The sequence below is a fragment of the Equus asinus genome, chromosome 2, assembly GCF_041296235.1.
Source record: "Equus asinus isolate D_3611 breed Donkey chromosome 2, EquAss-T2T_v2, whole genome shotgun sequence".
NCBI lineage: Eukaryota > Metazoa > Chordata > Mammalia > Perissodactyla > Equidae > Equus > Equus asinus.
Window position 1 is genome coordinate 61,386,422 of NC_091791.1, and position 24,424 is coordinate 61,410,845.

General features: G+C 36.1%; 1 protein-coding gene across 2 annotated transcripts in view; it reads left to right on the forward strand.

Moving 5' to 3' along the window:
- The window catches only part of MCU (mitochondrial calcium uniporter), a 189,534-nt gene that overhangs the window by 140,200 nt on the left and 24,910 nt on the right, over positions 1 to 24,424 (forward strand). For both annotated transcript variants that reach the window (XM_070489934.1, XM_044756880.2), the window contains exons 2-4: positions 5,142 to 5,211; positions 18,310 to 18,480; positions 19,976 to 20,080. In XM_070489934.1, the coding sequence (XP_070346035.1) occupies positions 5,142 to 5,211; positions 18,310 to 18,480; positions 19,976 to 20,080 (346 nt within the window). The remainder of the gene's footprint in view (positions 1 to 5,141; positions 5,212 to 18,309; positions 18,481 to 19,975; positions 20,081 to 24,424) is intronic.

Here is a 24,424-nt window from a genome sequence, read left to right on the forward strand (position 1 = left end):
TTCAGCAGCCTTGGTTGACAGGTTCAGATCCTGGGTGCAGACCTATACCACTCATCACCCATGCCGTGGCAGCGACTCACATATAAAGTCGAGGAAGATTGGCAACAGATGTTAGCTCATAGCTCATCTTCCTCAGCAAAAAAACCCAAAAAACCAAAACAGGTGACTGGTCTGCCAACCCATGTTCTAGAGCATCCTAACCAATAATATTCATAAGCAACCATGTATTTATGCAATCATCTGCGCCACAAAAATATCTTTTATTATTGTTGAGGATAATTTGTAAAATCATAGAGGAGAGAGGACTTCTTGTTTTAAAATGGCCTGGGTAGACATATACTGAAATATTTTCAGGAAAAGCGATATGATGTGGGATACTTTAAGATACTCTGTGGGAAAAAATGGTAAATCTAGAAGCAGGTGATGGATACATGGAAAAAGTTCAGCACACTGTACTCTCTATTTCTGTGTATGTTTGAAAATGTCCATATTAAAAAGTTACTACTTAAATAAATAATGGCCCAGTAAAGGCAGCGGGTTTTCCCTTCTCTTGAATCACCTTAAAATAGGAAGGAGAATAAGAAACAAAAATACAAGCTCCATCTTCAGCACAAACCAGAGAGATCTCTGCAATCCCAAAGCATAATGTATGAAGAAAGGCTGACAGATCCAGTGAAGGCTAGATAGGTGTGTGAGAAGACCCTGAGAAATGACACCTATGGTTGCAGATCCCCACCTAAGCCAGGAGAGCTCAGTTCTCCAAAAGCAGTGACTGGCCTCAGACTTCTCCAGAGCAGCATTCAGCACTAACACTTTACCTATGAAGTCCTCAAGGAAAGATTAATTCAGAAGTTTTGTACCAATCCAAATAATCATTCAATATGAAGGCAAAGACAAATACTTTTTAACATGCCAAGGTTCAGGGATTTTAACTCTCATGAGCCCTACTTCTAGATGATGGAGTTCAGCCAACCAAGAAATGAAAGGAGAAACTACAGTTAAAGTATTGGTACTGAACACAGAGTCCACTGACCTATAAAATTAAGACTAAAGCAAATGTGAAGATTAGGTTTTCCAGAGCAGAATATGAATGTTTAAAACCTTGACAATGTAGTAATGATATAACTAACAGAAGCTGAAAGAGTGAGGGACAGAAATGATGTAAAGTAGTATAAACCTCATGTCTTATGACAAACTTCAAAAGATGTCATTTAAAACCAATAAATCCAGTAAAAGAAGTATGTGGGTGGGGGAGCTATGTAGGTAGATCGGTGATAGATAGATAAACACTAAGAGAAATAATAAGCTAAACTGGATGGTAGAAGGTAAGAAAAAAGCATAACTATATTAAGTTCATCATTGCTCATAAGAGAGATACGAAAAATATATAAATATCAGAGTACCAATTGATGGGATTGCCGCTTTAAATTGGGCGGCCAGAGTAGGCCTCACTCAGAAAGTGAAATTTGAGCAAAAATTTGAAAGAAGTGAGGGATCCTGATTGTTATCTGAGGCACAAAGAGGCTAATGAACTTGCCGAAGATTGCAGTTACTGAATCAGAATCCAAACTCAGGCAGACTGATTATAGATTCTGTGCTTTTAATCACTGTGCTGTATTGCTTTTGAAACTAATAGGAGTGTGTGTGTATGTGTAACTAGATAAACCAACTCTAAAGTTCATATGTAGAAACAAGTAAGCAAGAATAGCCAGGAAAATTATTAAAGTATTGAAAGGAAACTAGCCCGTGCTACCACATATTAAAATATATTATAAAGTTAGAATGTTAAAACAGTCTGGTTAATAGGGCATGAGCAGACAGATCGTTGGACAGAATAGAAGTTAAGAAAAAGATCCAAATTCATATAAGTATTTGGAACATTAGAAAAAATAGCTTCTTAGATAAGAGGTAAAAATGAATTCAATATGTGGGACAGCTATGTTATCATTAGAGGGAAATTAGTTGGATTTCTACTTCTTAAATTTGACTAAAATTAATTCCTAATAAATCAAAGAATTAAACCTGAAAAGCTAAACTAGAAGTGATGCGGGGTCGGTGAGCCGAGGAGTCGAAAGAAAGATTTCTTAGACTCTCAAGATCTGGCAGTAGTGCTCTTTTATTTAGAGAGTAGAATAGCATGGGGACAGGACCCATGGGCAGTCAGAGCTTCTGCTGCCGCCGCTTCTGCTGCCCCCGCTGGCATGGGGACAGAGCCCATGGGCAGGCAGAGCTGGTGCGTGGGGACAGGACCCACGGGCAGTCAGAGCTCCTGCTGCTGCCCTGAGTTGAGGGTTAGGGCTAATTTTATAAGGCATGGGTACGTGACTTATTTTTACTGGAGAAAAGAAAAGATGATGTAAAAAGTCATTAAATGATTTCAGTGCAGATGGGGTCTGGTTATTGTGCGGTCATATAACTTTAGATACGAATCTGGCCATATAGATCAGCATGTAGGTGAGGATGCCCTGGGCTTCTCTCCCTGGGGCAGTCCTAATTCATACCATAAAAAAAGTCCACTGGGTCGTATAGTTTGGCATGTAGGCCAGGTCACCTTGGGCTTCTCTAGCTGGGGCAGCCTTAATCCACGTCAGAAGCAGCCATGGGAGAATTTTATAATATTCTCAAAGTAGTGAAGGCCTCTAAGAAATATGACACAGGCCCCTTAAACCAAGAGAAAAGATTGATAAATTTGACTCTCAAACAAATGACTGTAAAACGTGAAAATTGTATACATACAAAAATACCATCAACAAAGTAAAAAGAAAAAAACTAGAAAAGTTTGCAACAAATTTTGTTAACAAATGGCTAATTTTCTTAATATTTAGAGAAGTTCTACAAAATAATATTCAAAGACCAAGAACCAAATTGAAAAAAATGGCCAAGGATGTAAATACTCAGTTCCTAGAAAAGCAAATACAACTAACTCTTAGTTTAAGATATGCGTAAATTCTCTTAATACAAAAAGTGTAAATTACAACTATGGTGAAATGCCATTCACCTGTGACACTGGCAAAATAAAAAAGTTTGAGAATACATTGTTGAAGAGAGTGTGAGGGACCAGATACTCATTTAGCCAATACGAGCGTAATTGGTGGGTATGTGAATTCACGTAACCTCCATGGAAAACAATTTGGCAATAGCTTTCAAAATTTAAAGTGCACATACCTTTAACCTGGCAGTTTCTCTTGTAGTATTATATCCTCACATATCTGTGCCCACAAGCAAGGATATTCACTCTAGTATCATGTATTGTAATAGTAAAAGATTATCTGTCAATAGGCAATTGTAAAGATGTACCATAAAATTTATTTAACCAATGTAATTCCAATCAGTCACTAAAAACGAGTTAAGTAAAAAGAAAGAAAGAAAGTCAGATGAGTAATGGGACTATAGTATGCTACCATTTGCGTTTTAAAAAATCTTCACAAATACATATATGCACAAGCTTGTATAACACTCTTTGATAGGATACCCAGTTTTAACCAGTTACCTCTGGGGAGAAGTACTGAGTAGCTGGGCCATGGGGATGGGAGGAAGATCAATATTAAGTGTAAAAGACTTAATTTTTTACTTAGTTTTTGTACTTTTGAATTTTATATCATATACTTGTTTTATCTATTCAAAAGAAGTAAAATAACTTAAACATTTTAGATAAAGTTATGTTCCTAGAGGATGCCTAAGCATCCTAGTCCCTGATGCTATCTTTGAGCCAACTGAGACCTATAGAGGGCAAGACTGACTTCCTGTGTGTTTTGTATTGAGGCCTGGATTCTAATCCTGATTCTGACGTGTAAACCTTAGTAAGTCACTTTCTCTCTCCGAGTCTCAGTTTTCTCATTTGTAGAATAAGAGTGAGACTCGTCTTCTTTTGTCTTCCAGTATTAGTTTCAAGCTACTTCACGGAGCCCAAGGATTCTTTGGATCCCCTTAGGGTGTTCAAGCAGAGGATTGAAATTGTAGAATTTCCCAACACACCCATCTTAAACCAGAGCATCCCTGGATCTCTGAGTAAGACTGAGTTTAACTAACTGTTTTGAAACTTAAAAATAAAGTCTGAAAGTCGTAGTCCACAGTAAAGTCATTGTATATATTAGCTTAAAGATTTTCAGCGACAGTGTCAAAACTTATTAGTGTGTCATGATCAGCTGTGAAGTAAGCCTCAAGTAATTTTAAGTGATTATTTATATTTTTTAATTAATGTCAGTCTCACATTTCTGCATGCTTTCTTCAGTTGGAAGGAGATGGGAATTAACAATATTCACATGAATAATGTAAAGTCTGTTATACACGATAGTTGTGTTAAGGTATGCATTGTCGTAGACTCTTAAATCATTTTTCTTTGGGCTGATGGAGTGGAATATAATATCTGCCTCTGAGGCTTATACATTAGGTTTCAGTCAGTTAATGCCTTCCTTTCTTCCTCCTTTAATAGTTCTTGGGGCTGGAAAAGTAAAAGGTACAAAGGAGTAAATTAAGCATTGGCAAGTCAGAAACATTCAATATTCTTTCTGAAACTTAGTTTAATTGCATGAATCTAAATTCCAGACCTAAATCCACAATGACACTGCTCTTTGAGGAAGTAATAAAGGCGGGTATGAGTGTGAGTGATTTCCTTCTGACATTCAGAAGATGGTAGTGATTAAGGACTGAAGGAGTGAGATTACCTGATCAAGTTAAAAAAAAAAAGGGAGAGTGAACAGCAGAAAGGCTAAATTTCTACCCAATAACAGTAAATTTGTGATACAACTACTTACTGTCTTATTCCTAGTAAAAGACCTGAAGGAAATGCAAGTCTAAAAATAGGCAAAAGAAAGAAGAATAAAAAAATTTTAGTTTAGACATGGTAACACTTAAAACTGATATTAAATGCTTAAAAAAGTAGAAGAAGAAGCAATTTATGTGATGTGTGTATATGTAAATGTGTTTGTATAAAATCCTGAAAACAAAATATTCGTCACTGTTTGGATGATAAGAGTTTGAGAGACTTTTTATTTTCTTTCATCTGTATTTTTAAGCTTTTCTACAAAGAATACATGTTATTTAAGTGATCAAAAAGCTATTATTTATTATATACATACACAAATGCATGTAACATTTGTTGTTCTGTCCTGACAGTAGATGTGTCTTTTTGTATTTTCTAGGTGCACCAAAGGCTCTCTTTTTGGCAGAATTTGGGAGTTGTTTATTGCAGTACTGTTGTGCCCTCTGATGGTAAGTTTTGGCAAATCCATTTTTTATGTCTAGTTTTTTTTTTCATTAACTCAATGTTTCCTATTCTCTAGCTGACATTTAAATTTATAAACCATACTCTTTCACTTAAGATGGGCTTGGAGTTAGAGAGAGAAGGGAGGCACTAACAAATAGAAGTCAAATTTGAATGAGGATCTAATGAATTTAGAGGAGAAATCAGGAAGAAAAACTAATACATTCATCAAATTTTCATAGATCATGGAATATTATTATGTAGTCTTTTCATTTATGTTTTAAAACTGGGGACGTAGTGTGAAGATCGCAGAAGCACCATCTTTGGTATTTCCTAACCATTGGGTCTTCCTATTCTAGATAATGATTAAGTGCTCCAGCTCCTTCATGCATCAGAACCTAGACAGAAGCAGTTCAAAATCAGAGACCTCCTGCTCTTGCTTGTCCTTTTCTTCCCTTAGGCTTAGGGCTGTAATACTCTTCCTTGATGTGGGAAAGAATAAACGGATGCTTGAGGACTGCACACAGACCTTTGTATATGTCCATGGTGCCACAAACAGGCAACAGGCTTTGATAGTTTTTACTATAGTGGAGGACGTATGTTTACAACTCTTGTCATTTCTCTTACCCAGTACTGCACGTTTACAATAGATTGTTTGCTTAGGCTTGACTGTTAAATATATTTCCTCTGTGTAAAATTTAGTTTAATAGAACTCTAATTTCAACCTTATAAACATTAATTTATAGGCATAGCAACCATCAAAAGAGCATCCTGCAAATATATAAGGACACCTAAAACTGGAGAAACCTCAGATGAGTCATGGAAGTCCTAGGATCTCCTGTATTTAATCAGTATAGGTACTGGCAGTATTATCAGAACTCCCTCCCCAAAGATCCTTGGTTATCTGAGTATATAGACAATGTGCTCCTATTTGCTAAATTCTCTAAACTTGGAGGAAATATCCATTTGTGATTATTCATTTGTAGTATGGAAAGGTTGAAAGGAAAAATAGGCCAGAATCAAAATAAGGAAAATAGTAGCTGGCTTTCTTTTTCTTATCTCTTAGAGACATAAAGAATTAATAAAGTAATATCAATATATAAATTAAAAAGCAGCACTCAGCACTTTGTTACAGCTGAGGACAGGTAGCTGTGTTGCCCCCAGTCGAAAGTGAGTAGGTACACAGGTGCCAGTACTTCCCACATGACTGAGAGCCAGAGGACCATAATGCCACCGACTGCATTCCCTCCTTACACCCCTCCAAAACAGTGGGTAGGTATCCCTCTAACCCTTAACACTCACTGTTGTGGCCCATTAAACAACCAAATGGGATCTGTTCACATCCATGCCGGCACCACTCTCATGTTCATTACCTTCCTCCATGGTTCACTGCAGGTTAACATCATTAGATAGTTTCAAGAAAGGATTTCTCTCAATGTAAAAAATATTGTTTATAGTGCTGAATCCTCTCAGCTTTTGCTGAACTAACAGCATTTTAGTCAAAAAAGCTTTTATAGTATTGTCTGAAATTGTTATATATTCACTGTCAGTATATATCAATATATATTCAGTAAGTTAAATATATTCAATATCAACTAAGTCACACTACAAGACACTCATGTGCCAGTGGTTGTTATGATATTCAGTGACAATTAATTTGAACTAATGAATTCATATTGAAATTTGTATTATTAATTTTACCACTTAATGCAGTTACTATTATCCTGTATACCAGTCTGTATGGAAGTATTTCAATAATGTAACAATAGTATAGTTGTATTCAGGTATCTGGCTGAATGTTATCCCAGGACATAAATGCTAGTAGGTTGTCCCTATGTTTCATGAGAGTTTGAAGGCAATACTTTTACAAAAGCTAAAAGGATACATACTTAAAAAAAATAAAATAAAATGGCTCCCAAAATTTCTGCCAATACTATTGCCCTTCTTAAGAAAACCAATTTATACTAGTTATCAAAAAATAGAAGCACAAAATTATTTGATTTAATGCAACTTAGTATCCTTACTGCCCTCATATTGTACATCTCTCTTATTTTGTGCTTCTAAATTAATTTTACCTTAGGTCAGTATAGCATATGAGAGAACTCTGCTTAATGCACAGCTACTTCAATAGAGTTTAGCCACCAGGAATAAACATCTCTGCCATCATTCATTGCTCTTTGTCTTGACGGCTGGGTCATATTCTATAGCAAAAGAGGACTTGACCCTCTTTTTGTTGTTGTTGTTTTTTATTGTGAGGAAGATTCACCCTGAGCTACCATCTCTTGCTAATCCTCCTCTTTTTTTGCTTGAGGAAGATTAGCCCTGAGCTAACATCTGTGCCAATATTCCTCTATTTTTTGTATGTGGGCTGCCTCCACAGCATGGATGATGAAAGGAGTAGGTCCACACCTGGAATCGGGACCTGTGAACCTGGGCCACCAAAGCTGAATGTGTGGAACGTTAACCACTCGGCCACGTGGCCAGCCCCTTGACCCTCATTTTTTAAAAGTGCAAAATCTAAAATACCGTATTATATAATCATGTATTTATATACCTAGTATGTATACCTAATATAACTGCTTCTCAATAATTGCTTGTTAGTTATGTTGACAAATCTTCTGGTTATGACTATGACAGTTGATATAAAACATATAGATTATCTTAAATGTTTAACCTCCCTACAAAAGCAATCTAAAAGAGTCTTAATTTTTATTGTGTCATAAATACTTCTGCGGGTCCTGGTGAAAGCTCTAGATTCTTTCTCTAGAAAAAAAACCTTATATATACACATAGCAAATTTTACATGTAATTTCTTAGTGATACAGACTCCCTCAAACCAATTTGTGGACTCCCTAGTCTCATGGACCTCAACTCAAGACCTGCTTTGGATACATTGCACACAGGTACACATGCACGTGTCCATATCCACGCCCGTGTTCCTTTTCATGAGAGGCATTATGCTTAGAGGTTGAGCCGAGCTTCGGACTCAGACAGACCTAGGTTTGCCCCTAGTTCCATCACTTAACCACCTTATAACCTTAGGCAAGGTATTTAACTTCTCAGACTTCTTTCCTCATCTCTGAAATGGAGATATTAATAGTTACCATCTCCAAGAAAAAAATGTGCTTACCCTGCAGAAATAGTACTTACCCACCAGAAACACTTATTCTATGAAGAGTGATTGTGGTAGTGTTAAAGATCCCTAATCTAAAAAATATGGTTTTGAGCTTCTCATTTTATTTTTTTTTATTTTTTTTTTTAAGATTTTATTTTTTCCTTTTTCTCCCCAAAGCCCCCCGGTACATAGTTGTGTATTCTTCGTGGTGGGTTCTTCTAGTTGTGGCATGTGGGACGCCGCCTCAGCGTGGTCTGATGAGCAGTGCCATGTCCGCGCCCAGGATTTGAACCAACGAAACACTGGGCCGCCTGCAGCGGAGCGCGCGAACTTAACCACTCGGCCACGGGGCCAGCCCCTTGAGCTTCTCATTTTAATTTGTCTGTGCCCTAGATCCTAGACTGTAAAATGACTAACAGTGAAATTTTTTGATTGTATGGTTTATACCTCCTCAAGGCCTTCAAAGCCTGTTAATGAGAGTTAAGAATGAGAGTAATTCTGCTGTAGACCAGTTGACTATATAATTAATATATAATTTATCATCCATTCCAGGACACTTTTGAGAGTGAAAGGGAGGCAACCAGAGTTGCCCTGACGATTTTTAATAGTATAAGCTAGGACATATCTTCACTTTGCTTATAGTGAAAGTGCCAAAGGTGAGCTAGAGTAAGAGCAAGGGAAATAACCTCATGTAGCCACCTTCATTTCTCTATCCAGAAATGTAGTGCTACTTAGTTAGCCCTGTATTGAGAATGGTAGTAGAAAGTTGTGTTTATTTTGTAGTTAACAAAGGATCTGAGATTTCCTCACAAAGATTGCTTGAGGGCAAATAATTTTAGTAATGAAGGGTTACTGGAAATTCCTGTTTAGTAATAAAGAATCAGTAATAAACAATTAACCAACCCAAGTATAGATAATATGTAAATTCTTAACCTAAGGTCTATGGATGGTTTGGGGAACTAGATATATGCCCTAATTTTTTTTCTTTGGTTTTTGTTCTCTTACTTCTTTTTAAAGCTTTGTTGAGATATATTTTACATACCATAAAATTCACCTATCATGTAAGCATCATAATAATCCAGCTTTAGACCTCTTCCTTCACCCCTAAATGTTCCCCTGTTCCTGTTTTATAATCAATCCCTACTCTCATCCTAAGCCCCAGGCAACCACTTATCTACTTTCTGTCTCTATAGTTAAAGCTTTTCTAAAAATGTCATATAGATGGACTCATGCACTATGTAGTCTTTTGCATCTAGCATCTTTTACATATCATAATGCTTTTTAGGTTTATCCATTTCGTAGTATGTATTGTAGTTCTTTATTTTTATTGCTGAGTAGTATCCTAATATGTGGAAATAATCACATTTTATTCATTCACCAAATTAAAGACGTTTGGATTGTTTTCCATTTTGGACTATCAAGAATAATGCTGCTATCAACATTTACTTTTAAGTCTTTTTGTGGACATATGTTTTCATTTCTCTTGGGTAGATACTTAGGAGTGAAATGGTTGGGTCATATGGTAAGTATGTGCTTAACTTTTTAAGAAATTGCAAAACTGTTTTCCAGTGTGGCTCTACTTGCATTCCCACCAGGATTGGATGAGTGTTCCAGGTCCCTCATGTCCTCCCTAACACTCAGTATGATCAGTCTTCTTGATTATAGACATTCTAATGGATGTGTGGTATTATTTTGTGATTTTAATTTGCATTTCACTGATGCCTAATGATGTTGAGCATCTTTTAATGTGCTTATTAACCATTGAAATATTTTCTTTGGTGAAGTGTCCAAACTTTTGCCCATTTAAAAAAATTGAGCATCTTCTTAGTATTGATTTATAAGGGTTCTTTATATATTCTAGAGTTTTTCCTATTACTTTTAAAATAGTTTTGGAGGAAAGGGAAGAAGATTTTGTTGAGTCATGTTGTGTTATTAATGGTTACTCTTGTACGCAGTGGGAATTCTGTATTTATTGTCATTATCATAGTGAGAGCACAAACATACCCCACCACTATTTTTCATTCCAACTTTTAAAAACTTGACAACCAAAACATTGTTGAGCATAAAGGCAAGTTGTAGAAGGTTGTATACAGTGGGACCATTTATGTAAAGTTTAAATACAAGCAAAAACCATGCTGTGTTTAGTTATTTAATACTGTTATAGCAAATTACAGCAATACTTAGTGGTTTAAAACAACAATAACACTTTATTGTCTCATGTTTTTGTGGATTAGGAATTCAGGAACTGTTTAGCTGGGCAATTCGAGGTCTCATGTGGTTATAATCTCACGTTAGTTAGGACTGCAATCGTCTGAAGGCTTGACTGGAGCTGAAGGATCCAGTTGTAAGGTGGCTGACAATATGGCTGAGAAATTGGTTCTGGCTCTTGGTGGGAGGCCCCACTTCTTCTGCATGGTGGCTTCTCCATAGGGCTGCAGGATTATCCCTCTGATGTGAGTACTGGCTTCCTCCAGAGCAAGTGATCCAAGAGAGCAAGACAGAAGCTATACAATCGTTTATGGCATAGCTTTGGTAGTTATACACTATCACATCTGCTATAGTCTACTGATTTTTCAGACCAGCCCTGATTTGATATGGCATGGGGCCAAACAAGGATGTGAATACCTAAAGGCAAGGATCATAGAGAGCCATCTCAGAGGCTGGCTATCTCAATACTATATATTATATATTGACATTTGTGTATATGTATGTGTCTGTGTCTGTCTCTGTCTATCTATCTGCCTGCCTGTATGTATGTATGTATGTATGTATATCATAGATGGGAATTATAAACACCAAATACCAACTTCAGGATAGTGATTTCCTTTGGAGAAAGAAAGATTACCCTGCTTCATAGTGGATAAGTTTTTGAACGGGAGCAAGGATGGAATGAAGTAAGGGGTTCAATGACAATGTAGCTGATAGAAGAAAGAGGCAGTGGTGGCCTGGGCTAAGATGATGGTAGTACAGAGAACTGGAGGGATTAGAGATGTTTAGAAAATATATTGAAAGGATGTTGTGACTGATTAGATATGAGAAATATCACGTTCTGGCTCTAAGGGTAGTCAAGGATATCAGATGATTTTCTGGATTGGGCAATAGTTAAATAATGGTGGTGTTATTGACAAATGAGAAATGTCGGAGATGAGTGGTTCAGGGAAGATGAATTCAATTTTAGGATTTTTGAGTTTGAGGTGTGCCTTTGGAAAACCCAGTTGTCCGGCAGACAATTGAATATAGGTTTGGGACATGATCAGCATTTAGTTGGTAGCTGACACTTTAGAAGGACATGAGATTTCATGGAGAATGTGCAGATTGAGAAACGCAGAGGCCTAGAACAAAGCACTTAGAAACTTGCAAGGGATGAATACAGGAAGAAGAGCCTATGAAGGAAAATTAGAAGATGTACACAGAAATGTAAAAACAACCAGGAGAGTGTGGAATCACAAAAGCCAAGAGAAAAGCTTTTTATAAAGTCAAGGAGAGGTTAACGTCATTAAGTGCTGTTAAACACGCAAGTTAAGGGCTACAGTTCCCACTGAATTTAACAACCTTGTGATATGTGTGACTAGGAGAAAACAATTTTTTAGTCAGATGATGAGATCCAAAGCCACTTTGCATTGGCTTGAACTGTATGACCTTGGGAACATCATCTAACCTTCCTGGACTTTATTATTCTTAGCTGTAAAAGAAGGATGTTAGCCTGTGTGATTTCTCTGCCCCTTCAGACACTAAAAATTCTGTTATTATATTTCACATTCTTGATACAGAGTATTACAGAAAAGGGAAAGAAAAGAAACAGACGATGGCAAGATCATAAGCCACTGGAATCATCCATCATATAAAGTTCAACTTTAAGTAGCTTTGCAGAAAAAACCCTTTATGTGTTTCCTTATTGTACCAGCTCCCTTTCATAGTAAGTGCTTAAGATATATACAGCCATGTTCATGAGATATGTTGATGCAAATAACCGTAATCTATAAATCAAATTTGGAGTGAGTTTATTATGAGCCAATTTGAGGACTATAGTCCTGGAGAACTTTTCCACCAAGGAAGGAAACTCCCCATAGAATAGATGTACAGAGTGGTTGTATACCATCTTGGAACAAAGAGCGTGCATCACATATGACAGAAATATCTCTTTTACTACTGTCACAAGATTCTTTGCTAGCAGAGCAGGTCAGTGGTCTCAAGGTGAGCACAGGAAGTCAGTGGTCAGCAGGCCAATGGTCACAGGATGGGTTAAGGCAGGTCAGTAGTTCAGTAGTTAATTCTTAGCTTCTGGGAAGAAATGCTTATTCTGAAATGCTGATACAGGAGAGGCAACATCTCTTTAAGAGCGTCATTTTTGGCTTCGGGACATTATAAATGTTTAAAGTATAAACGTACAATGCATGCTCAATGGGCTACATCAGGCCCTTCTGGAAAAACAAAGTCAGGCCAAATTAGTTTTAAACCAAATGGCTTCCTCATATACCCCAGTATATCCTACTGCTTTTCATTTGTTCATCAGAAGATATATTTTAGAGAAGATTTTCCCCATTATTTTGAACACCAACCAAACTTATTACTATGAGTTTTTTAAGCATTTTTTAACAATTATCTAAATAACAAGCATTTATATTTTATGACTTTTTCTATACCTGATGCCCCAAAGGTATTTTTCAAACAAATTTGTGCCTTCTTCAACCCCAAATGTATGTTGTCCTTGCACTTCTCTTCTTAGTCCCGAAAATTCCTTGCCTTTTTGTCTTTATGCCTAAATCAGTTGTCATGTTCTGTCTCTCAGTGTTCATATTGGATGCCCCATAATTTCTAGGTTTCTTGGAAACACACTGCTGTAGAACTCACTTAGATTATTTCTTATTTTATTGAAATGGAAATCAAAGGAAAACCCAACCAAAATCTACTTGATGCAGTTTACACCTAAAAAGAATGTTTGTCTCCAGAGAAATAGTAGCTGACAACTGTCAATAGCTTGTCAATGCCTATTGTGACTCTACAACAGCCAGCGCTATTTTATATATTGTTAAACTTGAGGAACTTTGGTAATTGTTCTTCTTTGGTTGCAAACCAAGAAATCTAACATTTACATTACAATATAGTGTGTGGGAAAGAAGGAGACCTGGGGATTTATTTCAAAAGCAGTATTATAATAAAGGTTTGTCAGTTCTGAAATGTGCTATTCCACGTAGAGTTTCTCAAAGCTTTCATTTTTCATTCGTTTGAAAGGCTTCATGATCTTTAAAGGAAAAAGTTAAAGTGGGTGAGAAAGACCTTAATTTTCTCTGTTGACTTTGTCTCAGTTATTTTAAAACAGTAAACCCTAAGCACTTAGCTGTGAAACCAATGTTTTAGTGATATCTGCCATACTTCACGTAAGATTCTCAGATTCCTATCTTTTGTTTAAATTCAACTCTGTATACTTCTTGAAATCTGTGGTTGAATAGTTTTTTCACACATAGAAAGAGGATAATTGGGGTGAAAAACACCAGGTGAACAAGTTAATCACCTAATTTTATGACCCCATCATCACTACTGTCTATAGAAGAGATAGGAATATTCATATTAGTGGCTATGAATTTAGGGAAACAATAGATTGGTAAGCATTCTTTTGAAATGAGAAAGACAATGACAATTTTCAAATATCTTTAGATATTGAAAACTTTAGATAGTACATGCTATGTATTAAGTTCATATTACTATTTTTGGCCTCTTCTTCCTTAGGAACATAGACTACCCTTTTGGAAGGGATAAAGAAAGGGAGATTTCTGACTTTGCTTCTTTTTAGTTTTTATATAAAAATTCATGTATCCACAAAGAATTAAGTGCTATGAGAATTGCTGTCCTTCTGTCAACAACTAGAACACTAGACAAAATATGTGAAACTACAGTTTTTAGACATTGGATAATAAGCAGGACAGGACTGTGATCTCTGAGAGAAGAGAAACAAATGAGATTAACCCTACATTGCTTCAGCTCACAGCCTGAGGTTTTGACTAAATTCTAAACCACAATACCAGGCTAGAACAACTTCCAAGGAAATAACAATTACCAGAAGCTGTAAAATGAATAATTCTTAGTGCTCGTACTGGGCCAGAAATCATTTGACTTCCCTCCAGCCATAGGGGAGAGACATCACTGAATATATAAACAATGAGTAGAGACTCCCAGAAGAACTATACCTTAGCAGTAAGGCCAAATTTGCCCTAGAATAAAGGATTTTCTAGGTGTGTCCTAAAATACCTGAAAAGATCAAACTAACATGCAAGTAACTGAACTATACAACAAGATCTAGCACTCAACAATGTAAAGTCATCATGTCTAACCTTCAGTCAGAAATTACTAGGCATATGAAGAAGCAGGAAAAAAAATCATTCAATAGAAACAGACCTAGAAATGACAGAGATGATGGAATTAACAAAGATTTTTAAGTAGCTATTATAAATATGATCCTTATATTCAGGAAGAAAAAGGAAAACGTAAGCATAAAGTGAAGAAAAGTAGGGCTGGCACTGTGGCATAGTGGTTAAGTTCTTATGCTCCACTTTGGCAGTCTGGGGTTCACAGGTTCAGATCCCAGGCTTGGACCTACATACCACTCGTCAAGCCAAGCTGTGGCAGGTGACCCACATACAAAATAGAGGAAGATTGGCACAGATGTTAGCTCAGGGACAATCTTCCTCATCAAAAAAAAAAAAAAAAGTAGAAGATATAAAAAATAAATGGAACTTCTAGAGATGAATGATATAATATCTGAAATGAAAAACTTTGTGAGGAAATTAACAGCAGATTAGAAACTGCTGAAGAAAAGATCAGTGACATTGAAGTGCATAGCAATTAAAACTATCCAGAATGAATCTGAGAGGGAAAAAACCCTGAAATGTTTGAAGAGAGCCTCAGTGCCCTGTGAGACAATATCACACGGTATAATATTAAGTGTAACTGGAATCCCAGAAGGAGAAGGGTGGGAGACAAAAAAAATATTTGAATAATGGCCAAAATTTTTCCAAATTTGATGAAAACTATGAGCCCACAGATCTAAGAAGTCTAACAATTCCCAAATAGAATAATCATAAAGAAAACCATATAAAGGAACTTTATAGTCAAATTGTTGAAAACCAATGATAAAGAGAAAATATTAAAAGCAGCCAGAGGCAAAAAGACATATTACATACAGAGGAACAAAGATAAGAATATATATGAATTTATCATATACTATGCAAACCAGAAAACGTAAGTTCTTTAGAGTACTAAAAGGAAAAAACATCTGTCAACCTAGAGTTTTTTACACAGCAAAAATATCTTTCAAAAATGAAGGTGAAATAAAGACTTTTTCAGGTTTACCGTAGCTGAGAGAATTTATTGCCAATACATCTGCACAACAGGAATTGTTTAAAGAAGCTCCTGAGGCAAAAGGAAAGTGATACCAAATGGAAATTTGGATCAATACAAAAGGAATGAGAAACACCAAAAGGGTAAATATGTGTGTAAATATAAAAGATTTTTTTTCCTCATTTTAAAATTTCTTTAAAATATAATCAGTTGTCAAAGTAAAAATAATGTATTGTGTGGTTTATAATATGTAGAAATAAAATGTATAAGAACAGTAGCACAAAACGGGAGATGGAAATATGTTGTTGTAGGGTTCTCTACACTATACCTGAAATAGTATATTGTTTGAAGACTGACTGTGGTAAGTTAAACATTTATATTGTAACCTTTGGGGAGGGTTCAGCAAACTCATTAGGCCAAATCCGCCCACTACTTATTTTTGTAAATAAAGTTTATTGGAACACAGCCATGCCCATTTGTTTACATAGTGCCAACAGCTGCTTTTGCATCACAGTGCAGTCTATAGTTACAGCAGAGATCTAATGGCCCACAAAGCGTTAAGATTTAATATCTAGCCCTTTACAGAAAATGTTGCCAATACCTACCATAGAGTAACCCGTAAAAATGTTTTTAAAAGTATGGTTAAAAAGCCAATAGTAGAGATTAAATGTAATTATAAAAATACTCAGTTAATCTAAAAGAGGGTAAGAACAGAGGATAAGTAGAGGAAAGAATGGTTGGGTCAAGAAAACAAGTAACAAGATGGTAGGTTTATACACAACCATATTTATAATTTATTAAATGCAAATGATATGCAACTTTAATTAAAAGGCAGAGATTGTCAGATTGGATAAAATAGCAAGACCCAACTATATGCTGTCTACAGGAAATCCACTTTAAATATAAAGACACAGATAGCTTAAAAGTAAAAGGATAAGAAAAGGTATATCACAAAAATAAATGACTTGTAAGTGAACCATCATAAAAACTTTACTCATAGTAGCCAAAGACTGGAAACAATCCAAATATCAATTAACAGGTGAATGGATAAACAAATTATGGTGTATCTGAATGAACTGCTAATGTATGCAACAACATGGATGAATCTCAAAATCTTTATGCTGAGAGAAAGGAGCCAGATACAAAAGAGTACATACCATATGATTCCAGTAATATAAAATTCTAAAAAAACTAAATATAATCTGTGGAGACAAAAATCGAATCAGTGGCTGCCCAGGGATCAGCTGGGATGGGGATCAAGGGACTTTTGAGGGGTACTAGAAATGTTCTTCATCTTGATTATTGTGTCAAAACTCATCAGATGTCCACTTAAACTAAGAGTGTATTTTGTTATTTATAAACTATGCCCTTAATAAAGGATACTTTTAAAGTTTAAGTCATGAAAGAATGTAGTGTGAGGCTTTGTATACATTGTAGGCCTTATAAGTTACTAGAATAGGCAAGGAAATAAGATGTAAATGACTCCAACTATGGGAAATTTGATGCATTTGGAATTTCTGGAACATTAATCTATATGTATTTCCTCTCAACTCTTCAATTTTGAGGGGAATGAATCCTTAGAAATATTATAGAATGTATCTTTTGATTCTTAAAAAAAGCTAATAAAGAAACATCACTTATGTATCAAGGAGTGTGCTAAGTGTTTTAAATGGTTTATTTTATTTATTTGTCACAACAACTCTGTCAGTTAAGGATTAGATCCATTTTATATATGAAAAAAGTGAGGCTCAGAGAAGTTATATCATATACCTGAAGTTAAAGAGCCAGGATTCTCTCCCAGATTTTACTGGAAAGCCTATTTTCCTTCACAGGCTAGGGCTCACTTCTCATCTTTAAATGCTTGGTTGCTAATGTAAAAAATTCTGGTTCAAAATTTATTTATTTAAAAAAATCATTTGAAAATGATTTTGAAAGGGAATTGTTCTGACATTTGTTTTAGTTACTAAGGCTACGTAAATCAAGACTATTGAGGAAAAAGATGAGGAATTCTGCATTGTACTGTTGTAGAAAATCCTTTCAGTTATATAGGTTATGATGTTTCCCTTAATAACTTTTTGTTAAGAAATCCCAGATAGTTGAGCTTTGGCTTCTAGCTAACCTCAGAAAGATGTTCAAGAGAACATAAAAGGAGTTGTTTTTGATTACATCATAATATGTCCATATGAGTTAACTGTCCTTGAGTAAGAGTCTCGCTTATTAGTAAACTTTCAGATGTCATTCCCCAGGGATTCTTGAAAGCGCTGGCTCCCAAGAGCCACCTCCTGCAGGTTATAGCGTCTGGCCTAGCAATCTCTGGCTCCTTAATAAAATCTTACTAAATGGAATCAGGGTTTATATTCACCAATACCAAGAACTTTACCTCAAATTCCTGGGAAAGCTTCTCCTTGACCCACTTAGAAGATAATCCTTTGCATGTTTTTTTTCTCTGAAAAAAAAATTGTGTCATCCATATGATCTTCCATAAGCCAGTTCCCAGAATAACCTTCAACTAAAACTACAGGCATATTCTTCAACCTTTGAAAACATTTTGAACCACGCTAATGATAATAGACCCGCATTTAAGACGAGCAATGAGGTAGCTTTAACTTATAATAAAATCTAATTATCATATGATTTATGGGTCTTTTTCACTCAGATGTAACAGTGGTCTATCAAAATGGGTTACCTGTGATATCTGTGAGGCTACCATCCCGGCGTGAGCGCTGCCAGTTCACACTCAAACCTATCTCAGACTCTGTTGGTGTGTTTTTACGACAACTGCAAGAAGAGGATCGGGGAATTGACAGAGTTGCCATCTATTCACCAGGTATAGTCGCTTTCATTATTAATTCCCACCCACCCCTCTCTTCCCCTCAAACCACTTCTACACACACACACGCATCACTGCAAAAGAATTCCATACTGGTAACCTTAGAACGCATTTTTTTGCTTAGCAAATGTCGGGAGAGACAGTGATTTCTCTCCTAGTTCTCAGAATATAATTCTTCAGTTTAAGCAAATGTATATACACAGGGAGTCTCATTCAGAAGCACCTCACATATAATGCCATGGGCAAAGATGAGCAATCAGTCACTTTTTGTATTATTGAGACCTTTTATCATTACCTTAGGCATGAAATAAATTTTTCCAGTAGTCGAGCCCTCATCTCTGGAGATATGAAATATTAGGACTTCTTCTTAGATCTTCTTGTGTTTTCACATAAAAGTTTGTAAAATAAAGACATATATGATTTGAAAAGAATTTAAGGCACTAAAAATTCCCATTTGACATGAAATAATTTCATTTATTTATTTATTTATTTTAAGATTGACCATGAGCTAACATCTGTTGGCAGTTTCTTCTTCTTCTTCTTCTCCTCCTCCTCCTCCTCCTCCTTCTCCCCCCTCCTCCCCCCCTCCTCCTCCCTCCTTCTGCTCTCCCTCCTCTCCTCCCCCTTCCTTCCCCTCCCCTCAAAGCCCTCCAGTATGTAGTTGTACATTCTAGTTGTAGGTCCCTCCAGTCCTGCTGTGTGGGATGCCGCCTCAGCATGGCTTGACAAGCCGTGCTAGGTCCACACCCAGGATCCTCACTGGCAAAACCCTGGGCCACCGAAGTGGAGTGCGCAACCCTAACCACTTGGCCATGGGGCCAACCCCCTCATTTATTTATTTTTTAACTGCCTTACATTTTTTTCCTTTTTTACCTTGAAAAATTTTAAACCTACAGAAAACATAAAAGACTAGTACAGTAAGTACCCATTTACCCTTTGATTTACCAGTTGTTAAACTATTTGCCACATTTCTGTCTTAAGTATTTTAAATATACTTAAGTCTCAACTCATCTAGTAATATAATTAGTAGACTGCTTTGATGTGTTTTGCTAACACTAGCATCTGTCTTCACCAAATTACTGTCAACTAATCAGTAACTCTACTGAAAAGTACCATCTATTAGAAAATATTGATTTTTTTACTCAACCAACTTCCCTCATAGACAGATATAAGACATCCAAGCAGCTTTCCCAGTGACCCTAGATTTCCAACTGACACCTAAACATCTATGTAATTATCTCAGTTGTTCCTAAAGTTCTGCCCTAAAAACATGTTTTAAATCTTCACAGACTCAAGGCCATGAAAACAAAAAACCTCAGATAATATAAGTTTTGTTTAGCATAGAACTTGAGGGTGAGGCAACAAGTTAACTGAAATTTAAAACAGAAAATGTAATTTTAAAAATCTATTTTGAAGATTGCTTTTTCCTGACCATTCTTGAATAAATTGGACATATGACAAGTTTAAATTTTCTCATTTCAATTTCTCACAGATGGTGTTCGAGTTGCTGCTTCAACAGGGATCGACCTCCTCCTCCTGGATGACTTCAAGCTGGTCATCAATGACTTAACCTATCACGTACGACCGCCAAAGAGAGGTAAAAAGTAACCTTGCTAAGATCCGAGAAATGTGGGAAGGGCTTTTGCAAAGAACTTTACTTTTCCCTGGATAACCTTGAGAAATGGACAATATTCAAAGGACCCTGGAAGTGTTACATACAGGTAGACTCTGTTTCAGTGGAGAGCTCATTGAATACCTGGCACTTGGCTAGTACACTGACTAAAACTTAGATTCTACCAGACACTGGTATGCGTTACTATTAGATATTGTCACTCTGTTTTACAGAAATGAATGTTTTATATAACTTAAGCTCCTTCCCTTCATACAGGCTAAAAGTCATATTATTTTGATAACATTATGGGGGAATCTTTTTGAAATAAATTCTGGACTTCCTTGTCCGCTTAAACATTTGTAACAGGAATTAATCCCTTTTTTTTTTTGATGGCTCAAGGTCAGCAGTCTGAAAGTCAATTATTGTACATTAATAATCTTTAGGAACTTCTGGCATGTATATGCTTTTATCCAAAAAAGTGGGGTACTTACCTTAGGTGCAGATTTTGAGGGGGTGCCAAGAAATTCAGTTATCAAGATAAATACATAATATTTTAATGAACTATTTTTAAAAACTAAAGTTAATGCAAAAAATCTATAATGAACAAAATATCAAAATTTTAAAGACAGTCAATATTACTGATTTTTCTGTTCACCCTAGTACTATCTGCACAGCACAGATACTAAATAGCCCTCTAAAAGCATTTTAAGTTGTGTCTTTTTTGGTCACTTTTCTCTCTTTGCCCTCGATATTGATTCTCACTTATTGCGCTGTTAATGCCCTTTCCACCACCACCACCCCTCCATCAGCCTGCTAGGACATCCCTTCTTTTTGATTCTGCTTGTGAGAATTGTGTCTAAATGTAGAGAAAGTTCTGAGTGAAAGTGTAAGTATTGATGCCTCTGAAATCTTGTCCACATTTACCTTTAAAAATTTTCTCTTTCCTTCTCATATGTTGTCCACTTTTCCTCCACTCTGTATTCCTTTGCTCTTTCCTGAACCATGTCCCATTCTTTGCCATCTCCGTGTTTGTTCCCCTTTCCTCTAAGATGCCTTTTTCCTGTGTTCCTAACCTCATGTCAGGAACCTAACCTTCCTGTTTCCTCATGTCAAAATCATCAGTCAGCTCTTCGATGAAGCCTTTAAGATCCTATTCTTTCTTTGACTCCCAGACAACCAGAAGTGACTAATCTCCTCTCTGAATTCTTCTCATTCCTTTTCTTTGTAAATGCTCACAGGGAAGGCACTGTGATTTTGTATCCATCATTGACTCAGGTGGTCATTCTGTATTGAGTGAATTAAATGAGTTAACTTGGTTGCATTTTGGTTGTTCAGAAAGCCAGATTTTCTTCTGTGTTCAAGCTAGTTGAAATGGAACCAGCTTAGAAAAAGTTTGGAGAGGTATAGTAAGGATGGAAAACTTTCTTTTTTTTCTTTTTTTTTTTAATTGAGGTTATGATAGTTTACAACGTTGTGAAATTTCAGTTGTACATTATTATTTGTCAGTCATCCCATAGGTGCGCCCCTTTACCTTTGTGCCCACCTCCCACCCTCCTTTCCCCTGGTAACAACTAATCTGTTTTCTTTGTCTATGTATTTCTTTATCTTCCACATATAAGTGGAATCATACATAGTTTGTTTTTGCTTAAAGTAATACCCTCAGGGTCCATCCATGTTGTTATGAATGGGACAATTTTTGTCATTTTTATGGCACAGTAGTATTCCATTATATATATATACCACGTCTTCTTTATCCATTCATTGGTCAATGAGCACTTGAGTTGCTTCCACATCTTGGCTATTGTGAATAATGCTGCAATGAACATAGGGGTGCATGAGTCTCTTTGAATTGCTGATTTCAAGTTCTTTGGATAGATACACAGTAGTGGGATGGCTGGGTCGTATGGTATTTCTATTTGTAATTTTTTGAGAAATCTCCATACTGTTTTCCATAGTGTCTGCACCAGTTTACATTCCTACCAGCAGTGTTTGAGGGTTCCTTTTTGTCCACAACATCTCCAACATTTGTTATTTTTTGTCTTTGTTATTATACTCATTCTAATGGGTCTCAGGTGATATCTTAGTGTAGTTTTGATTTTCATTTCCCTGATGATCAGTGATGATGAACATCTTTTCATGTGCCTATTGGCCATCCATATATCTTCTTTGGAGAAATGTTTGTTCATATCCCCTGCCCATTTTTTGATCAGATCATTTGATTTTTTGTTGTTGAGTTGTGTGAGTTCTTTATATATTATAGAGATTAACCCTTTGTTGGATATATGATTTGGAAATATTTTTTTCCCAGTTGGTAGGTTATCTTTTCATTTCAATCCTGTTTTCCCTTGCCTTATAGAAACTCTTTAGTCTGATGAAGTCCCACTTGTTTATTCTTTCTCTTGTTTCCCTTGTCCAAGAAGACATGGTGTCTGAAAAGATCCTTTTAAGACCAATGTCAAAGAGTGTCCTGCCTATATTTTCTTCTAGAAGTCTTATGGTTTCAGGTCTTGGCTTCAAGACCTTAGTTTATTTTTGTGAATGGCATAAGAGAATGGTCTGCTTTCATTCTTTAACATGTGGCTGTCCAGTTTTCCCAAGACCGTTTGTTGGAGGGACTTTCTTTTCTCCGTTGTATGTTCTTAGCTCCTGTATCAAAGATTAGCTGTTGGTAGATGTGTGGTTTTATGTCTGGCCTTTCAGTTCTGTTCCATTGATCGGTGTGCCTGTTTTTGTACCAGTACCGTGCTGTTGTGATTACTATAGCTTTGTAGTATATTTTGAAGTCAGGGATTGTGATACCTCCAGCTTTGTTCTTTATTCTCAGGATTGCTTTAGCAATTTGGGATCTTTTGTTGCCCCATATGAATTTTAGGATTCTTTGTTCTATTTCTGTGAAGAATGTCATTGGGATTCTGATTGGGATTGCATTGAATCTGTAGATTGCTTTAGGTAGTATGGACATTTTAACCATGTTTATTCTTCCAATCCATGTGCATGGAATGTCTTTCCATCTCTTTATGTCATCATCAATTTCTTTCAGGAAAGTCTTGTAGTTTTCATTGTATGGGTCTTTCATTTCCTTGGTTAAATTTATTCCAAGATATTTTATTCTTTTTGTTGTGATTGTGAATGGGATTGTGTTCTTGAGTTCTCTTTCTGTTAGTTCATTATTAGAGTATAGCAATGCAACTGATTTATGTAAGTCGATTTTGTACCCTCCAACTTTGCTGAAATTGTTGCTTATTTATGGTAGCTTTCCAATAGACTTCTTCGGGTTTTATATATATATAAAATCATGTCATCTACAAATAGTGAGAATTTCTCTTCTTCATTGCCTATTTGGATTCCTTTTATTTGTTTTTCTTACCTCATTGCTCTGGCCAAAACCTCCAGTACTATCTTAAATAAGAGTGGTGAGAGTGGGTACCCTTGTCTTGTTCCTGTTCTCAGAGGGATGGCTTTAAGTTTTTCCCCATTCAGTATGATATTGGCTGTGGGTTTGTCATATATGGCATTTATTATGTTGAGGTAGTTTCCTTCTATACCCATTTGATTGAGCATTTTTATCATAAATGGATGTTGGATCTTGTCAAATGCTTTCTCTGCATCTATTGAGATGATCATTTGTGGGTTTTGTTCCTCATTTTGTTAATGTGGTGTATCACATTGATTGACTTGTGGATGTTGAACCATCCCTTTGTCTCTGGTATAAATCCCACTTGATCATGGTGTATGATCTTTTTAATGTATTGCTGTATTCGTTTTGCCAATATTCTGTTGAGGATTTTTGCATCTATGTTCATCAGTGATATTGGCCTGCAATTTTCCTTCTTTGTGTTGTCCTTGTCTTGCTTTGGTATCACAGTGATGTTGGCCTCATAGAATGTGTTAGGAAGTGCTCTATCTTCCTCAATTTTCTGGAATAGTTTGAGAAGGATAGGTATTAAATCTTTGAATGTTTGGTAGAATTCTCCAGAGATGCCATCTGGTCCTGGACATTTTTTGCAGGGGAGGTTTATGGTTACTGTTTCAATCTCTCTACTTGTGATTGGTCTATTCAGATTCTCTATTCTCTTCTTGATTTAGTTTTGGGAGGTTGTAAGAGTCTCAAGGAATTTATCCATTTCTTCTAGGTTGTCCAATTTGTTAGCATATAGTTTTTCATAGTATTCTCTTATAATCTTTTGTATTTCTGTGATACCCATTGTACTTTTTCCTCTTTCATTTCTAATTTTATTTATTTGAGTCTTCTCTCTTTTTTTCTTAGTGAAGCTGGCTAAGGGCTTGTCAATTTTGTTATCTTCTCAAAGAACCAGCTCTTTGTTTCAT